The following is a 20,632-nucleotide window of genomic DNA, read 5'->3' as shown; positions in this document are numbered from 1 at the left end:
TTTCAAGATGACTGACCTGTCTTAATGGAGAAGCGCAGTGCCACAAATAATTCAAAATCATTTCTATTTGGCTACATATGTACATCATAGCAACACCCAGACATGGCCTTATCATTTCAAGGTATATCACTTGATCTTCACAACTGTGCTATGAGATAGACAATACTATCCTCAATTTAGAGATGACAGACATTCGATGACTTGAATGTGATCACACAGTGGTGCTAGTCACGTGTCAGAGGCAGGATTCCCCAGGTTTCTCTTGCCTCTTACTCCAGCATTATTCCCCTTAACTTCACATTGCCTCCTCCAACTTAGCCTTCCAAAACTTTTTTTTTTCCTTAGTGAGGCAATTGGGGTTAAGTGACTTGCCCAGGGTCACACAGCTAGTAAGTGTTAAGTGTCTGAGGCCGGATTTGAACTCAGGTACTCCTGACTCCAGGGCAGGTGCTCTATCCACTGCGCCACCTAGCTGCCCCCCAAAACACTTTTTGCTAAACGTAATGTAAAAAATGAATTTGCATATACTGAGCTAGGAGGTGGAACTGGAGACACAGGCTTAACTGAATAGTCCTTAGAAAATTGTTTAACCTCTCTCTAAGTCTCAGGCTCAATTTAAGATAAGGATAAGAATATTTGCCCTGCTTTTCTCATAATGTTATCATGAGGATTAAAAAGTAAACATAAACTAAAGCATTTAGAAACATAGAAAGCACTCTACAAATTCAAGGTGGTATTATTAAGCTGATGTCGGCTTGCATGCTAGCTTTTATAAGAATAAAGCAATCCAATATGGAAAACCTGTCATTTATATTCCACTTACAGATAATGTTATTTATTATAATAATGAACAACTCTTCCTGGAGATGTACAGCATTTAACTTTGGATCTCTTCAACAGGACACAAGTGATATCAAATATTTTAGGATGATACCTAAAAAACAATCTTTCTGCAAGCTTTTCACACACACACACACACACACACACACACACACACACACACACACACACACACACACACACACACACACACACACTCTCTCTCTCTCTCTCTCTCTCTCTCTCTCTCTCTCTGAAAAGTCTAAAAAGATGAATGGCTGATTAAACAATACTGGGATTTAAGTTGTTAGTTCCAGGGATCCTGGGATAGATACACTGGCAGCAGCTTAATCACTGGGAGGCACTGCATACTGAGGGAGAGTTCTGTATACAGCTTGAAACAATCACATTCTGACTTGCCCCACCAAAGAGTGCCTTGGGGGCATTTGTCTGGAATAGATTTCACTAGCAACTTGGTACAGGTACCTACTAAACATTCTCTGCATTTATTAAGCACCCACTGGGAGCCAAATGTCACACCCAGTACCAAGTGACTATCGCTGCCCTCATATTTGCCTGGCCTTATAGAAATAAGCAAAACCTGATACAACACACACACACACACACACACACACACACACACACGCACACGCACACGCACACGCACACGCACACACTCACTCACTCACTCACTCACAGTGAATGCAATTATTGTTGCCATTTCTGAGTAAGAATGACAAGCATCACAAGTAAAAAGAATATGGATAGAACCATGGAATAGAAGAGAAAATGTTAAATGCCCTAGAACAGAGATTCCTAACCTTTTTTTTTGTTTGTTTCATGGAACCCTCTGGCTGTCTAGTAAATCCTGTGGACTCCTCATAATAAGGCATAAAATAAAATATATAGGACTCAAAAAGAAACTGATTATGTTGGCGTATAGTTTTCAAAACATTTAATAAGCAAATTCATACATCTGCAGGCTAAGAATTCCTGCCCCCTGGAGATTCTCTCTTAAGGTTAAGATTTTAATGAGCCAACTTTTCTTGCAAGTTCTTTTAAATAAAAGAATCAGTGTCAAAAAAAAAAAGTTCTTACCTCTGCTGGAATCCTTTAATACAATGTCAGAAATTTCAAACAGTTTCAGAGGTAAGGGCATCTTCCTATTAGCAGCAATTGTCTTCAGGAGCCCAGGAAGAAGAGTTGTACGTGCTACCTGCAGGTCAAACACAAACCTATGCCTGTGAAACTTAAAATGACTTCAAAAAGTACCATTTCCCCTCACTCTTTTTGGACTGGTTAAATTTTATTACTCATTTTAATTCAGTATCACTCAAATTTTAAGTGTGCAATAAAGAGCTCTCTAGCAACACTATAGTTTGAAAACAAATGTTACCAGAAGGATATTATGTATAAAGAAAGAAAAAAAAAAGCAGGGTTATTGCTGAAAACAAAACCACTTTAAAACTCGGTCTGATCCTACTGACTGGAATATTTCCTAAGGAGGTCAAAGACAGAAAGAAAGGTCCCATGTATACACAAACATTCTAGCAGCACTTATTGTGGTAGCAAAGAACTGGAAACAAAGTAAAAATCTACCAATTGGGGAATGGGTACACAAACTGTATGTGACTGTAATGGAGTGTTACTGTATCATAAAGAATAAGACAGGGGCAGCTAGATGGCGCAGTGGATAGAGCACCGGCCCTCTGGAGTCAGGACTCCAAAAAAAAAAGAAGAAGAAGACAAACATGGAAAATTCAGAAAAACATGGAAAGATCCATAGGAATTTAAAGCAAAGAAAGCAGAGCCAAAAGAACATGTATAATGACCACAATAGCCTAAATGGAGAAAAAAGAACTTAAGTTAAATAAAAGTGGTCAGCTGGGTTTCTGGAGGAGTGATATTAAAATACAGAACCTTCCTTTTTGTAAAGAAATTGTAAATTAATTGTATACAGTAACAGCAACATTTTTGTTTGCTTTGTTTTTTTAGGGAGGGCAATGAGGGTTAAGTGACTTGCCCAGGGTCACACAGCTAGCAAGTGTCAAGTGTCTGAAGCTGGATTTGAACTCAGGTCCTCCTGAATCCAAGGCCAGTGCTTTATCCACTGCACCACCTAGCTGCCCCACAGACAGCTGTTTTTAAAGGAGGGCGGGAACTTGTATTAGTAGAAATGTTACCATTTTAACTACATAAACCATCATTTACAATAGGTTTTCTGGGAAAATATATTCTGAGTAGAGTAATGCAAACACATTTTGCCTTATCAGCAAGAATAGGAATCATGGATCTATTAGAATATGTCTGGGCTTCACTAGCTTGTTAACTCTCTATATGTCCATATCTGTATTAAGAAAATGCATCTTTCATAACCTCATCTTGGGGCAGCTAGGTGGCACAATGGATCAAGCACTGGCCCTGGATTCAGGAAGACCTGAATTCAAATCTGGCCTCACACACTTGATATTTACTAGCTGTGTGACCCAGGGCAAGTCACTTAACCCTCACTGCCCTTAAAAATAAAATAAAATAAAATAAATAACCTCATCCGTCTGCTCAAAATGAAGGCCCTTCTCTAAGCCATTTTACCCTTAGTCAAAAGCAAAATAAAAGGCAACTGCGCCCATGGGATTGGAGACAGAGACTTGGGTACCAGGCTTCCTAACGACTTCCTTCTATGTAGAGGTTAAGCAAAAGTCAGTTTCATAAGTTAGGGAGGATTAGTCTGTATTGTTTTATGCGCATATGTTACTTACACTCAGATGATTTATAGAGAGACACAAACTAAGCTATGGTAACTGTAAGAAAGCAACAGGATGGTTTCTTCCTTTTAGGAAAAGAACGGGGATGGTATCCTAACTCATTTCAAGCAAAAGAATATCAGATAGGGCATGCTACAGTCTCCCTTTTTATTAGTGTACACACTAACCACCAGCCTCATGGAATTAAGGAAGTGCTTAGCCACCAAAATTCTTACCTGAAATTCTGCTGTCTTGGGGTTGGCTATGTGAACTGCCTTCGTTGCAGAAATATCCGTGCCAAGTTTATCAGCAATATCCTCTTGGGAGCACTAAGAAACAACACATTTAGAACTGATAACCATAGAAATGGCTAAACTTAAAATAAAGCTTGTGTACTTCTCAATAAGTCACCCTATTATCCTCTCCTAAGTAAGGCATCTTTAGTCTGTGTTCAAGTCAATGTGCTAAAAACGGTCTTCCTGTACCCATAAAAATAGTCTGTAGCAGATGCTATTTATCAGTTGCTATCGCTATGGTGCTTATATTTTCTTGCCAAGCAGAGGGCCTGATGGAGATGCTGACAGGTGCTGTACTCAAGTCCTCCACAATCCAGCTTTAACCTACTTTGCCATTCTCATTTCCTCCCCTCCCTCCTCTGAATACCTACGGCATGTGCTCAGAGCACCCTTAATGAAGGCATCATAAACTACCTCATATACAGGCAGCATTACAGAATACAAACATCGCTAGATTTGGCATCAAAGCAGCTGTGTTCGACCCTGGGCAAGACCCTCGTTGCCCGAGAGAAAGGTGGGGGGCGGGGGGGGGGGAGACCAGGAAGATGAAAAAAGACTACGCTTTTGAAAATGAAATTTCCCAGAGTCTCTCATGGCCTGGTATCTCAGGTACCAAAGCTTCTCTCTGACGTATCTATGAAATACAAGGAGAATGTAGCAAAAAAGGGCAAAAAAGCAGGAACAACATTTTGATGAAAATCTTCCTGGACCATCTCAAAAAAGAAAAGGCAAAAAACTCCTCATAAAGAACATGAACATTTTAGAAGTGCTCTTGGTAACATCATTAAAGCACCATTACACTTCTTACCTGAAGGATGGAAAGATGGAAAGGTGTATCTGCACAGAGCAAGATGGGACATTGGAGGTATCATACGAATGCTTGCTTTAGAGTAGCAAAAGCAACATTAACAATCCTGATTTCTGATCCTTTACAGAAATTTATGGCTACAAAATACTCAAACGGTCTTATTAAAGATTTGAACTTCCAAATTATATTCATATACAACTATTATACTGACCAACCATCTATATACTCATTGACCAGTGTTGTGAAGCTCAAGTGAAATAACAGATATAAAAAGCACTTTGCAAACTTTCAAGTGCTATATAAGTGACAGTTATTATTGTTGTTGTTGTTGTTGTTAGTCATCAGGCCTCTGGTCTGGTGATGATGATTTTATTCCTTGAGCTTTCTGCTACACTTTGGATAAGTTCAGGCAATGTTTATAGAGCAATATAAAAGTGTGTTAGTAAATGTTGAACAACCAGATTCTTGAGGAGGGAATGTATGCCCACATACTTATAAATTTAATCTGCAATATTAACCCTTTCTTTAGTGTAAACGAGCCTTGATTTATACTAATAGCCAATTTCTGAGTCATAATGCTCTCAGTTGGGGCAGCTGGGTGGCACAGTGGATAGAGCACTGGCCCTGGATTCAGGAGTACCTGAGTTCAAATCCGGCTTCAGACACTTAATACTTACTAGCTGTGTGACCCTGGGCAAGTCACTTAACCCCAATTGCCTCACTAAAAAAAAAAAAAAGAAAAGAAAAAAAAAGAAATAATGCTCTCAGTTAATATTTAAACAGACTTTTAAAAAATTCTCCTGATTTATTGTAAGTGAAAATTTTTATATTTAATTTTTTCCAATTATATATAATTTTAAAAATTAAAAAAAAAAAAGCAGCTGTGTTCAAATCTTGGATCTGCTATTTCCTAGCTATGTAACTTTGGACAAGTCATTTAAACTCTAAGGGTCTCAATTTCCTCATCTGTAAAATTAGGGGACTTGGAGGAGATGGTGTCCACAATCCCTTCCAGATATAAATATACAATCCTCTAAGTCTCTGCTATATCAGGGCTTCTTAAACTTTTTCCACTCGTGACCCCTTTTTGCCCAAGACATTTTTATGTGACCCTGGGTATATAGGTATATAAAATTGGTATACAGAACCTTTTACTATTGCCAAATTTTTCGTGACCCCCATGTTCAGTTACACCCCACATGGGGCCGGGACACACAGTTTAAGAAGCTAGGTGCCATATGTACATAGGGTCTCTTAATGCAGAGTGGTGAGATAAACATACCACCATCCCAAAATTTGAGGCTATGAAAGTGACACATCAAAACCAATACTTCACCATTGAGAGTAAGCAATATTTGCTGCAAAAATGAATGCTAACTTGTTAGCAGTTGGAACTTAGCCTTAACTTGGAAATGACTGTAGCCTTATACTTATATACCCATTTATTCATTTATTTATTTATTCATTCATTCATTCATTCATTTATTTATTTATTTTAAGTGAGGCAATTGGGGTTAAGTGACTTGCCCAGGGTCACACAACTAGTGTTAAGTGTCTGAGGCCGGATTTGAACTCAGGTACTCCTGACTCCAGGGCCGGTGCTCTATCCACTGCGCCACCTAGCTGCCCCATATATACCCATTTCTAATTGGCAGTTGAAGTGTCCCTGTGAAATCTCTTTAGTGGGACACTGTTTATATTTTATTTAGTGAAAGAAATTTACATATGCTCATGAAAGCTATTTATTGAGATTAAATAACCATCAGAATGAGGGTCATGACTGACCCAGCCATTCTAGAGAGTAATTTGGAACCATGCCGAAAAGGCTATAAAACTGTTGACAGCCTTTGACCCAGTGACACCACTACTAGGTCTATATCCCAAAGAGATCATAAAAAAGGGAAAAGGACCCACATGTACAAAAATATTTATGGTTGCTCTTTTTGTGGTGGCAAAGAATTGGAAATTGAGGGGATGCCCTTCAATGGGGGAATAACTAAACAAGTTGTGGTATATGAATGTAACAGAATACTATTGTGCTGTAAGACATGATGAGCAGGCAGATTTCAGAAAAACCTGGAAAGACTTACATGATTTGATGCTGAGTGAAACAAGCAGAACCAAGAGAACATTGTGTGATTATCAACTGTGATAGGCTTAGCTCTTCTCAGCAATACAATGATCCAAGACAATTCCAAAAGACTCATGATAGAAAATGGTCTCCACATTCAGAAAAAGAACTGAGTTTAAATGAAGATTAAAGCATTCTATTTTTACTTTTGTTGCTTTTTTTGTTGTTGTTTTTTCTCCTTTTGTACTGATTCTTCTCTCACAATATGACTAATGTGGAAATATGTTTAACATGAATGTAATGTATAAACTATATTGGATTGCTTGCTGGCTTTGGGAGGGAGGAGGTAAAGGAGGGTGGAAGAAAAATTCAGAACTCAAAATCTTACAAAAATGAATGTTGAAAACTATCTTTACATGTAATTGAAAAAAAGAAAATAAAATACTGAGATTTTTTTAAAAAGGGCACTAAGCCCCCAAGGGAAAAAAAAAGAAAAAGAATGAGGGTCACGAACAAAAAGACCCAAATTCACAATGTATGACTGAGTACCACATTTGGGGCCTTTGTGACTGACAAAAGCAACCAGCACAGGTCGTACTACGTAACCTAAGGACTGGAAAGATGAAATGAAAAAATTGCCCTCTTATCCTACGGCATAAGCCAAATGACTCTTCTGCCACAGTAACATGTCATCGTTAAAAAGGACAAGCTAGAGACTTAGCTATGAGAAGGCAATCAGGTCCCTTTCCTCCTCAATTTCTGTTAGGGTGTAAGTTGTCTGAAAATCCAAGTACTACAAGGCTAGGCAACACTGAAATGCTCAGCTTTATAGAAAAGTTGGGGAACTACAATTCACAGATATGTTTTTAAATGGTCAATCTGTTTTGTTCCATCTAATTCTGTAAATAATCCACTTCCTCATTTAAGCCTTTCATGTTAACTTCTGAACTCAAAGCAAATGTCAGAAGATGCGTCCAAATCCCCAAAAGTCGATAATGCAGAACAGTTGTCAAGTCCTTAACTAGAGCGGCATCTAGTGGGCATTGCCATGATGAAATCCAGACTAGAAAATGCTAATGTAATTTACTTGTGAAATCCATAATGAACCCATGATCTTTTCATGGAACTAGAGAATGCTAGAGTTTAACATATGAGATGCTAGTTCTAGTACCTATACTCGTAGCAGAAAATCAAAGCAAATATCTACATTGATATTCTACAAACACCACCGTTTCATTCAGAGAGGTTATGCTAATAACATTTGCAAATGCTGACTGATGGAGGACTGTAAATTTCTTATGTTCGTATTACATTATGATAAAATAATGAAATACAAGTTTAAGGCTCAAAAATTAAAGTAAGGTATTGATCAGTAAACGCTGGCCAATAAGACATACCAGAGCAAAGGTAAGCGCTTCAGTGAATCCTGCTGCTGCCAAGTCATGCCTCAAGAGTTCTGAAAGCTTATTCAGAGGTAACTACAAGATAAAATCATATTTGTACTATTTAACCTCGAAAAAAGTTTCCATTTTTCTTAAATGTTTTTTAACACATATGAGACAGGGCGGCACATCATTACAGAGATAAAGTTTCTTTGCTCTGCTGATTAGCATACAACCACTCACACACAAACCCACACAGTGTCTGTCTTTGGACCCAACCTGAGAAAATGAGGCTCCCCATTAGAGAGTCAGCAAGGGCTCCAAGCCTGAAACCTGTCTTTTTTCAAAGAACTAGCCACCACAGGTCTCCAACTTGCTCTAATCAGTTGGGCATCTGTTTTGTATCCTATCCACTGCAAATGCCTCTCATAGCAAAGCATGTCAAAATATTGTTTAATTCTTATGCTCTGTTTTTCCCAAAGCCCTCCTGGCACTCAATAGTCAGTTCCTAACAATAAGGGGTGTTTATTTAAGGGTGCAATCTTACTTGATTAGCTATGGTGTACGTTTTCGGTATAGTCATCTGAATGTTGTTATAACCATAAGCAATAGCTGCATCTTCTACAATATCACAGGCATGGATAATGTCAGCTCTGGTTGGAGGGATTTCAATCTCTATCTGGTTCCCATCCCCTATGACTTCTGACTTTAAATACATCCTGGTCAGAAGTTTTGCAAGACTTGCTGGAGTTTCACTGAAACAGGAAAATGAAAATTTCACTTCATTTTTAAAAGGATGATTACATTTTGAAAAACAGAATTGTGACAAGCTTCCTTATGAATTTATTTTAAAATGAGACATGATAATATTTTGTATTATATTGCCATCTTAATTCCAGAGGGATTAACAGGCCTTTCCAAACAATCCCTAAAATAAGAGAAAATATAATTTGCCCTTCATTCTGGTATATCCTTTAAATGAATATGAATGAGCTTTCCATAGCATACCTGATTCCTATTTGCTTGTTAATTAAATCAGCTTTCACCATCTCCTTTCGGTAAGCTAATTCCTATGGAGAAGGAAAAGATTTTGTAAAACATACAAGAAAATTAAATCAAGTTTCCTCATCCCATTTTTAAAAAATTCCAACACCATCTTAGATGGATGTTTTTTAAAAAGGCAAATGAATTAAAATTAGTTGAGTATTTCAGAACATTATATTTTATATGAAAAAACTAATTTTAAAAGATTCCTTGACAGATCTATGACTATATTACTCACTAATAAATTCACTATGAAATCTTACAAAGATTCCTTTAAGCAAACCTCTGAATAAGGAATAAAATACTGAACAATGTGTTTTGAAGACTTAACCAGTCTTTCCAATAGCAAAGCACTGGTATCTTATATCACCTCATGAGTTTTTGAACTGGGCTTTAGATTTTGGCAAGCCTGGCCTGACAGGTCAAATTACTGTGAAAAGAAAACCACACTTAAAGATAACATTATTTTTATGTTAGTGCCAGAATTCTTCTCAAGTTTAGATGGCCTACTAGTCAATGATCATAGCTGTAAGAAAGCCAAAAACCAGAGAACAAAATGTGGTAGCAGAATATTCAAAGTATGTTAAGCTCTAGCTAATAAAAACTCACCCATTTATGTAATTCTTTAAGGATTCTAAAGTTCTTTCCTCACAATAATCCTTTGAGAAAGGTTGTACAAGTATTACATATTGTCCCCATTTTATAGAGGGGAGAAACTGAGGCTCTAAGAAACTAAATGTCTGGTTAATAGCCACACAGATGGTAAACACTTGAGGAAATCTAAATCCCGGAGTTTGACTACAAGATGGGCACTCCTTCCCTTGAGAGGCAGATATCTAGGTGAAGACTGGAGTTTAAATCAAGCTTCAGACACTGAATTCAACCCTGTGTAAGTCATGTAATCTCTATGTGTCTCAGTTTCCTCTACTACAAAATGGAGACCATAATCCCCCTGCAAGGTTGTTGTAAGGATCAAATAGGACAATACTGGTAAAGAGCTTAGCACGGTGTCTGGCACACAGTGTGTGCTTAATAAATATTTATCCCCTTTCCCTACGCCACACTGCCACTCAATTAAAAATATCCGATACATTGTCTTAAGTCAGCATGGCTTACTTAAAGAATTTAAAAATGCTCACTAAGCTCATCCTTGCCCTAAAACAGTAAGATTTTTGCTATATGTTAGGATTTCAGTTTTCAGTTGTGAAATGGGCCTATTTGCCCATCATACCTAATTGTGCCTTCAAAATGTTCTCTGCATGACTAGGTATAAATTTAAATGTATTTTCCCCAGACTGCTCCATCTGCCTTTCCCTGAGGTACCAGCATTGGGAAGGACCAGTCTTGTGTCCTACATCAAAGGGCTAACAGGCTCTTATTCTTAGTACTTTACCTTTGTCTAAAGCAGGGCTTATTAATCTGGGGTCTGTGAATTTTTTAAAAATGGTTTGATAACTCTCTCAATATAACTGGCTTCCTCTTTTATTTGATGCATTTAAAAACATTCTTCTGAGAAGGGGTCCATAGATAGCCTTCCTTCCCCAGAATTCCAAAGCAGTCCATGGAACAAAAGAGATTAATTAAGAAGACCTGTCCTAAAAGGATGCTTCCCCTTTGACCCCAGGTGTTCCATTAGAGCTGTCTCCCAGACCAGAGCTACAACATACTGCTCTGGTGCTGTCTCAGAGGCTGGGCACACCCATCACACAGAGGCCACGGCTCTTGGCATGCCCTTGGTGGGCACTGCCAGTGTGCAGCTGTCTCAGAGAATCGCAGCACTAACAATGCACATCGCTGCTGAAAAAGGAGACGACAGGCTTCCGAAAGTGGAGCTCTACAAGCTTACGTTTGTCCATCTACCTTGGGCATCTTGATTATGTAAAGTAGCATACCCTTGCCCGGCTTCTGAATTCCTTCCAAATTTCTAATTGTCACTGACATTTGTAAACATAAAAGCTTTACATGACTATGAGCTAGGATGTGTCCTTACATATCAATGCCTTGCTTCAGAGCAGAAGAATGGCCTAAATGATGTTCTAAGATTCTACTCCTTCTGCAGAAAAGGTTTCTCTCTACACATTCCTAGCACCACAAACACATTTTGAAAACAACTGTCTTAAAAAAAAACTCGGGGGCAGCTAGGTGGCGCAGTGGATAGAGCACCGGCCCTGGAGTCAGGAGTACCTGAGTTCAAATCCGGCCTCAGACACTTAACACTTAACTAGCTGTGTGACCCTGGGCAAGTCACTTAACCCCAATTGCCTCACTAAAAAACAAAAAAAAACAAAAAACAAAAAAAACCTCTATGGCATTTGGAAAAATCATGCTATTTCACTTGCATAAGAGTACCAGTTTAGACCTAAGGGACCTTTCAAAGTTAATCATCTCAAAATAAATAGCAATATGTAAGAAAAAAAAAAATCAGCCAAATTTAAAAATGTATTTCTCTACTCCCTTATGAATGTTTAATGCTATATTTGTATTGATATCTAAATACTATACAGATTTTTAAAAAAACACAGTTTCTTAGGTTAAACATCAAGTTTTGTTTTTTTTAAAAGACAATCCATCTGTACCAAAACTATAATCCCAAAGAATTTCCAAGTTGGAAGGGCTTTCAGAGGTCATCAAGTTCAACCCTGGCCTTCCCAGGAATCTTTTCCTGACAAATGGTGGCCTCTAGTGATAGCACCTCTAAGTGAGGCAGTTCCTTATATAAAGCTAAATATAAAGTTCACTTACATAAAGTCCAAATTTACTTCTTTGCAACTTTCACCACTTGAATTAAGCTAACCAGGCTATTGTTCATCATTCTCTCATTCAAACCAGGAATTTACTCAGAGTAAAGAATTTCCAAACTGTGACTTGACTTCCCTCATTTTTTTTCCCTAGTCACACAAATATTCTAACTTTCTATTGCTCTGAAAGGTACCATTCCTAATGGTGAACCCTAATTTCCTCAGGAGGCAGGACTTCTAGCTTCTGTTTATAGATTCCACACCCTTAAAATGGTGGGTAGGAAGACTAAGTGTGGCCTTCAAGGATCTGGGGTTCTCTTCACTAACTGTTCCTAATTCTTTGACTGCAAAAGGACAAAACACAATGCAGTAACATCCTTGCTAAGACCAAGTTATGTCCCTGAACAGTCTATGCATTGTCACTGGCTACACTGGTCACACCAAGTTACCCTGGGGGCTTAGACGCTCGGACTTTTTATTGAGTTTTTATATGCTTACCAAATGCTGAATTAGGCTTGATGATACATTTGAAATGATTTATTGGTTACAGCGATGGCCTTTAGCAACTTCTGATTTCAGATGGCTGAACAAGACTAATTCAGTTTGGGGTGCTGGATGTGTATCCTTGCCAGAGGGGAACTGCAAATTACCCAGCTAAAAAGTTAGGTCAAAGAGACTATGGCATCCTGTGCCTTTCAGAGCCTTCTGCCTACATACAAGTTCCTCTTCCCAGTCTGTGAAACAGTACATTGGGCAGAGCCCTGGACTTGGAGTCAGGAAGACCTGAGTTCCAGTCTGGCCTCAGACTTAAGCTGTGTGATCCTAGGCAAGTTACCTCGCCCCTGCCTCAGTTTCCTTTTCTGTAAAATGGGAATAATAAAAGCACCAACCTCCCAGGATTCTTCTCAGGATCAAATCGATCATACTTGTTAGGCCACTGGCAAACCTTAAAACACTAGAAAAGTGTTAGCTGTTGTGATTATTGTTATTGTTAATACTTACTGGATACATATAGGATTTCCCATCAGGATAAATTACTTCAGCAGCTTCAACCCTGAAAAGGAAAACCACAAATGGATTTCTTAGTTGGGTCATTCACAACAGGAATATTTGGTCATATTTGGTCATATTTGACAGTAATTTGTCCTACTTACGTAAACTGCTTCTCACAATATTCACTGAACATTGTGACAATGACATCAAGGACTATTTTTGCCTGGAGAAAGAAAAACACTATTGTGACCAGCTATATTCCACAGCTAAGATGGAAAACGAATAATGATTCAGCAGCATTTGGCAGATCCCTTTCTAGCTTCCTAGAGCTGGAATTCTCAATGTACTTTCTAAGGAAGGGCAAGAGAAACAGAACTAGGGGTCTTGATGGCCCAGATCCTGTCTTTGTACTCTCCAGTTCTGTAGTCATCCAAGTCTCCGTTTTGCATCTGTGGCAGATACAAACGGTCATATTTGTATTCTATTTGGATTTGCTCTATTTGAATTCTTCTTTCAAAGACAACCAATGACCCTAAGAACATTTTAATAGCTATCTTTACAGTTAGAAAGCAAGGACGTGTTTTTTTAAAATGAAAATTGTCTTTGTAAGCTACAAATCCTACAAAGCTGGGGCAGAGCCAAGAAGGGGGAGGAAAAAAAAAAGCAGGGACTTGCCTGAGCTCTCCCAAATTCCCTCTGAACAACTTAAAATAACACCTCAAAACAAATTCTGGAGCAACAGAACCCACAAAAGGACAGGGTGAAATGATTTTCTAACCCAAGACAACTTAGAAGGTCAGCAAAGAAAGGTCTATCACACAAGGGTGAGTGAGCAGAGGCTGTGCTAGCACTGGCTGTGCTCCTGCAAACTAGTAGCAGGCCTTGGGAACCATTGAATCAACGGCTGCAGAGGCTACTTCTGGAGATCTCAGCCCGCAGACAGTAAAGGGGTCAGAAGGAGTTACATGGTCCCTTTGCTGGGTGCAGGACTCTGTTGCATTGCCCATACAGGGACCTGGGTCATAGGCTTGGGTTGCAGTCCCAGGGGAGCAGGGACCCTGGGCACAGTTCCAGGGAAGAAAAGAGTGCTTGTGGTTGCTCACAGACCAGAGCACGGGCCAGAAGTAGTAAATACATCTCTCCTTAGAAGAACTGAAAATTTTTAAACCCCAAGAACTAAGTTCACAAAAATCCTGCAACTTGACACAGTGCCCCCTGCACTCCAGAACCAGAGCCTAACTTTAATATGAAGTTAAGTCAAGAAATAGGCAGAAAAAAATAAGCCAACAACAACAACAACAACAAAAAAGATCCTGACCACAGAAAGTTACTATGGTAGTAGGGAAGATCAAAACAGAAACTCAGAAGACAACAAAGTCAAAACTGCTACATCCAAAGCCTCAAAGAAAAATGTGAATTCGTCTCAGGCCCCCAAAAAATTCCTGAAAGAGCTCAAAAAGGATTTTAAAAATCAAATAAATGAGGTACAACAAATCATACAACGCTTCAGGAAGCTTCAAACAGTGCTGCAGACAATATAGTTTGTCATGATTTACTCCTTTAGGGAAGATATCTAGGGTCTTTTGATATGCAGATAATAAATCTCTAAGAGTACTTTAGGCAATAAACAGCTACATTGCTTTGATAGCCTTTCTAGAGAGAAATATGAAACAATGTGAATATTAATTGGGGTATCTTGTTACCAGTCTCTGGGACAATGAGCCTTCTATGAATGCCAATTATCTCCCCCTTCACAATCATTAGTTCACATTCCCTCAACTTGCTCAGTTGCCAGCTTCTTTCTTATGTCTTACTCAATGCAATTAAAAAAACAAACAAACCTAAGGTAGAGAGCTCATGAAGTAATTAAGACTCCACAGAAATCCAAGCAAAAAACTGTAAGGATGCAAAGCAAGTTAAGGGATCATGGGCAAGAATGAGGCCATCAAATAACAGTCCAGATTTTTCTACAGAAATCATCTTTACATCTATAGTGAATCCACAATTATTTCAGAAGGCTTACCTTTCTAGTGAGTACCTGATCTGGGCTATTCTTACCTCTCTGTGCTAAACTGTGTATACCCTGAATGTTAATTATTTTTAAATTTAGATATTTGGTACAAGAATATAAGTAGAAACATAAAGGTCTTACAGCACATGACATAGAATTCAAGCTCCATTTACCTTAGTAAGATCAGTTCCTGTGCATTCAATAAACACATTCCTGGTTTTTAATGTGATTTTCGAATGATCACCTACAAGTAAAAAACAAAATTCCAAAAGGTAGATTTTAGAAAGGCAAAGGATTTTCATCATACAAGATCATGAGTGCCTTTTTATTGCATGAAGAGTCAAACAAAAGAGAAATTAAAATTTATTTGAACCTAGAATCCTCTGGCTCAGAGACAAAACCTAAAGTTACATGTTGGGGCTTCTGCTAGTGGCAAAATAAAGAGGTCTTTATGGGGAGAGGTCCACTTCTTTCAGAGACAATTTAACCCCTTCCAAAAGAAGCTGTCTGAATCATATTTACAACCAATATTTGGAAAGCAGTATTTCCAAATACAATAAACCTCAGCTAATCAGAATGCCTAAGCAGTTTTCTAGTTAGTTGAGGTATAATCCTTTAAGTGTTAGGTCTTTAAAATTGTAACCTTCTTAATGAAAAATCCTGCTAAAATGTACTACATACTTTCCTGCTTTCTAAATGTGAAGCCTTTTATTTATTTTATTCATTTCACAAGACATTTTTGTGTCTCCTATGTGCAAGGTACAATGATACCAGCTGAAAATACCAAGACAGATGGGGTACTACTCTCAGAAGCCTGTACTTCAATCTGAGAGAGAGAGAGGAGAGGCAGCAAGGGGTTGTGGGAAGAGCAGAGAACTGGTATTTGGAGGATTAGATTTGAATACTATCTCTGGCACTGACCACGAGCTTAGAAGAAATTTACAATCTACTTGTAACCAGGCAATGATTTTGTTTACATTCTCCTTAATATGTAAATTATCAGAATTCTAGACACAACAGCATACACTGTACCTTTAATGTTATGAGCTTGAAAGGTCTGTATGAAGCCTGTGTTATACATGGGCTTTTTTTCCATAAAATCTATTCTGTCTGAATGTCCATATCCTAAATAGCACAAGTGACTTTATAATCCGAAATCACGGAGTTAAATACAAGCAGGAAGATGAAAACATTCTACATACTAACCTTTCTGCAGGCTGAGTCTGGAATGGCCTAGCAATAAAGAGTTGTCCTATGCCTGAGGTCTCTTTACTAAGTTAGGTAAAGGGAGGCCCTAAGGAGCTACTGATACCTGAATGGAGTGTTGTGGAAACAGTATTCCAGACTATAAAGCTTGAAGTTACTTAGTTCTTTAGAAATCTAAGGTGTTTTACTATGCAGACAACAAATCTTTGTTCTCAGCACTGAGGGTGGGAATTAACCAAATTGCTTTTGCTCCCATCACACCCAAGATTTCATAGATCTTTACTCATTTGTGCCTCCCAAGCCCTACAGCCACTCCAAACTATTACTGGCCTCTCTTGCTTTTCCTCTTTGTCATATGGCTTGTCCCAAGATCACCTCCTTTTGCATTTAATAGCTAACATTTTAGAGAAATTACCAGCGAGGGGCTTCTTTTCCTTATGCTAGGCAATCAGAAAGCTCTGAATCTAGCTCTTCATGAGAGGACTCACTCACTGAAGGTTACTGAGGGCTGCTTCTTAGTTACCAAAAGGGATGTTTTGTTGTTGTTATTAGGTTGTTGTTTGTTTGTTTATTGGGGGGGGGTGGGATTGGGGGTTTGGATGAGGGGAAGGGGAAGCCTACCCAGACTCAATCTCTTAATCTTCTCACTGTGCACACAGGAGGTGTTTATTAAATGCTCCTTGCCTGACCTGGCTGCCTGTCCTGAAGCTCATTCCCTGGAAGCCATGATACTCTCAGAACAGATAGCGACTGGACCTTCTTTTAGTCCAGAGCCATCAGGTGCTATGGTCTCTGACCCCACCTCTCCCTGGGTTCTCAAAAGCTATGCCAATGAAAAATAAAATAAAAATTTCTCCTTAAAAGGAATACAACCAGGGGACAGCTAGGTGGAGCAGAGGATAATGCACTGGCCTTGGATTCAGGAGCACCTGAGTTCAAATCCAGCCTCAGACACTTGACACTTATTAGCTGTGTGACCCTGGGCAAGTCGCTTAACCCTTATTGTCCCGCAAAAACAAAACAAACAAACAAACAAACAAAAAATAAGGCAAGAGCTAGGGGCAGCTAGGTGGTGCAGTGGATAGAGCACTGGCCCTGGAGTCAGGAGTACCTGAGTTCAAATCTGGCCTCAGACACTTATCACTTACTAGCTGTGTGACACTGGGCAAGTCACTTAACCCCAATTACCTCACTTAACAAAAAAAAAAAAGGAATACAACCCTTTTTGGTGCGGCTGCTAGGTAGCACAGTGGATAAAGCACTGGTTCTGGATTCAGGAGGACCTGAGTTCAAATCTGGCCTCAGACACTTTACTAGCTGTGTGACCCTGGGCAAGTCACTTAACCCTCATTGCCCTGCAACAACAACAACAAAAAAAAAGAATACAAGATGGACTTAGGATTTGCTAAATGGAAGTGATGGTACTCAAAAACTTCAATTAAGTTTTCTCACCAACTGTAATACTTTGGCCCTCCAAGAGCATTGAGCTAGGATGGAGAATAAAAAATGGGAGGAAATGGGCTAGAGAAAGCATCAAACAAATCAAGAAAAAAAGTTTTTAAGGGAACCAGCAGGTAGCAGTTAAGGTGAATTACTTTGCATTTAAAATGATGGATAAGTTAATAAGTTCAAAGGATCTAATTAAAAGTATTAGAATGGCCCACCAGAGAGAAGTTAAGCCATCTCTCTATAAGAGAATCTATTAAATCATTAGGTATGGCATCACTGAATATCAGAGCTAAAAGGACTTTGGAAATCATCCATTCCAACTCTCTCACTTCATGATATCTATCCTGATCATTCACATTCTACCCCAAGGACACATATCCAGAACATTTACTGCCACAGGCAGGCTTCAGTCACCCGACATGAGGACAGATATAACAGACGACCAGCAATCAAATGTGGAATCATTAACAATGAGTACGATTTGGCAAGGATAGAGAGGACAGAGACCCAGGCAAAGCATGGAGAATGCCAGTGAACTCAACCCAGCACACAGTAGGTGCTCACTAAATGCTCCTTGCCTGACTTGCCTGCTTGCCCTGATGCTCATTCACTGGAAGCCATGATGCCAGCAGAGCCAGCAGGTGCTGTGGTCTCTGACATCTCCTCTCCTGTGACTGACATGCAGGATGATTTGCCATTTCCTCTTCCTTAGACTGGAAGTTCCTAAAAGCTTCTTTGTTGCAATTTTCTGCCCATTCCCTTTAAGTCTGTGCAAATCCTCACATTTGAAATGAAAAGATGAAATATGCCCATAATAAGAGGTGAAAAGCGGTCTTCAATCTGAATAAATCACAACTGTGAGAAGTACCACACTGTCAAATTCAAGATGATAAGTATCCTTCCCAGAGCAATCCAGAATGGATAGCTGGGAGTTTGCTTCAAGAACTGTGGGAAGTTTAATTTTGCCGTGGAATCTGCTTAAGTTTGCCAAGTAAAAGAAATCTCCTTTTAGACTTTTGAATTCTACTCAAACTGCAAACAACCCAAATATTTACAGAAAGAACAATCCGAACTGAGAGCATCACCAAAAGAATAGGAGATAATAACTGACATCACCCTCAAATTTGGAACAGGTGTTGAACATCAGGAAAGAAAATTAAAATATATACTGCTTAGTGAAATGCAGTTCAGCTGTTTAACATTAGAAAGAAGGAAAAAGAAGAACTCCAGCCAAGCTCAGAGTCATTTCACATTACATTACAATCTCTTCTGAGCCAGAGTCTGATCACTCAATGTTTAGTCACTCAATGTTAGTAAGAGTCAAAGCAAGCTCAAATTTCATGATTGTGCAATGCAATTGATTTTTATTTTTTGCTATTGAAGAAATGCACCTCCCTCCTTTAGCTACAGAAGTGGGGCACTGCAGGTATGGAATGACCACTTTTAGAAGGTCAAATGCTTTGTGTTAGGTTGATTTGACTTAAATTTTGTTTTGGGGGTTTTTTGTTACAAAAAAAGGGCTTATTGAATATGTTGGGGGAGTAATATCTGAAAATGACTACAATGTAAAACTGATAAAACATGAAAGTAGAGAATCAATACAATTCAGTAATAATAATAATAGGAACACCTATCTATATAACACCTACTATGTGCCAGGTATTCTGCTAGGTGCTTTACAATTATTATTTCATTTGGTCCTCACAACAACCCTGGGAGGTGGATGCTATTCCACTCACTTTACATATGAGGAATATGAGGTAAAGGGATATTAGACTTGCCCAGGGTCACACACATAGAAGTGTCTAAAGCTAGCTTTGAACTCTTGTCTTCCTGACTCCAGGCCTGACACTCTACCCACTAAGTCACTTAACAGTACATAAAGAGCTGTCCTCAAAACCAGGAAGATCTGGGTTCAAGTCCCATTTCTAATACAAACTGTCTGTGCCAAGAAGGTGGTGGCCTGAATTGATAGAGGTACCTTCCTCACCCAGGAGTGCCAGGCCCCAACACTATTCCTATTTAAAGTGTGTATGCGTGTGCGTGTGTGTGACATAATACATACAACAGATTTTAGTATTATTAGAAATGATTTTTTGACGAGGGCTTTGCAGCATTTGCCTACCGTTCTTCAAGGAAATGCTGTAAGGAGCAAAATGTCAGCCTGCTAAGCATGGCCACAACCTGGAACTGTCCAGGGACGCCGAGTCTGCCAAGGTGCTGTGGAGAATAGGTAGACCAAGCCCTGATGGAGCCATGGAGGAGTCACTTGAGTGGCCACCACATGGCAGTGGCAAACAGCCTTCCACTTTCTTTCCTGCCCCCATGACCCCTGAGCGCCTGTCAAACTACACACATCCAGAGGACAGAACATGCTGCAGCCACAGCTTCCATGGAAATTGTAGTGAGCAGAGCCCCAGCACCAGGAGCTGGTAGAGCCCACTCCCCATAATGCCCCTGGCCTGCCTCCTTTAGTCTAAGATAACCAAGGAAAGTGAGGCAGAGGAGGGGAAGAGTTAGGGTAAAGGTAGGGGGAGCATGGGGAAGGAACCTGGCAAGAGTTAAATAACAACTTCCTTAGCCTCTAGGAAGAAAAGAAGTGCCGCCCAGAGATGGGCTATTCCGGGAATTCAATTGACAGGTTCTCCTGGCCTCAAGGATTAGAAACTGGGTCAAGGAAGACAACTCCATTAAACTCAGTTCCACTATTTAATGAGGTTTTCCAAGCAAGCACCTTGATCATGTTTTGGTTCTGGTTATATGTGAAAATGCAGGTTCACAACTGGACTCTTACATTGCTTGCTTGGAAAACCTCATTAAATTACATTTTCAGGGGCAGCTAGATGGCACAGTGGATAAAGCACTAGCTCTGGATTCAGGAGTACCTGAGTTCAAATCCGGCCTCAAACACTTGACACTTACGAGCTGTGTGACCCTGGGCAAGTCACTTCACCCTCATTGCCCCACAAAAACAAAAACAAAACAAATTACATTTGCGTTAAAAAAAAAACCTTTTAAATAAATATGAAAGAATATAATTCCCTTTCAATGTCATTACACTGTATTTCCCT

At 39.2% G+C, this 20,632-nt stretch overlaps 1 protein-coding gene across 1 annotated transcript in view; it reads right to left on the bottom strand.

Moving 5' to 3' along the window:
• Positions 1-20,632, bottom strand: part of FARSB (phenylalanyl-tRNA synthetase subunit beta) — an 84,276-nt gene that overhangs the window by 41,047 nt on the left and 22,597 nt on the right. The window contains exons 8-15 of the mRNA XM_043992450.1: positions 15,080-15,150; positions 13,057-13,118; positions 12,905-12,956; positions 9,129-9,190; positions 8,668-8,875; positions 8,136-8,216; positions 3,800-3,892; positions 1,918-2,035 (exon numbers count right to left, since the gene is read on the bottom strand). Coding sequence (XP_043848385.1) covers positions 1,918-2,035; positions 3,800-3,892; positions 8,136-8,216; positions 8,668-8,875; positions 9,129-9,190; positions 12,905-12,956; positions 13,057-13,118; positions 15,080-15,150 — 747 coding nt within the window. The remainder of the gene's footprint in view (positions 1-1,917; positions 2,036-3,799; positions 3,893-8,135; positions 8,217-8,667; positions 8,876-9,128; positions 9,191-12,904; positions 12,957-13,056; positions 13,119-15,079; positions 15,151-20,632) is intronic.

This window comes from Dromiciops gliroides, chromosome 3, assembly GCF_019393635.1.
Source record: "Dromiciops gliroides isolate mDroGli1 chromosome 3, mDroGli1.pri, whole genome shotgun sequence".
Lineage (NCBI taxonomy): Eukaryota > Metazoa > Chordata > Mammalia > Microbiotheria > Microbiotheriidae > Dromiciops > Dromiciops gliroides.
The sequence above is the reverse complement of the archived record's forward strand: the minus strand, read 5'-3'. Positions and strand labels throughout refer to the sequence as shown.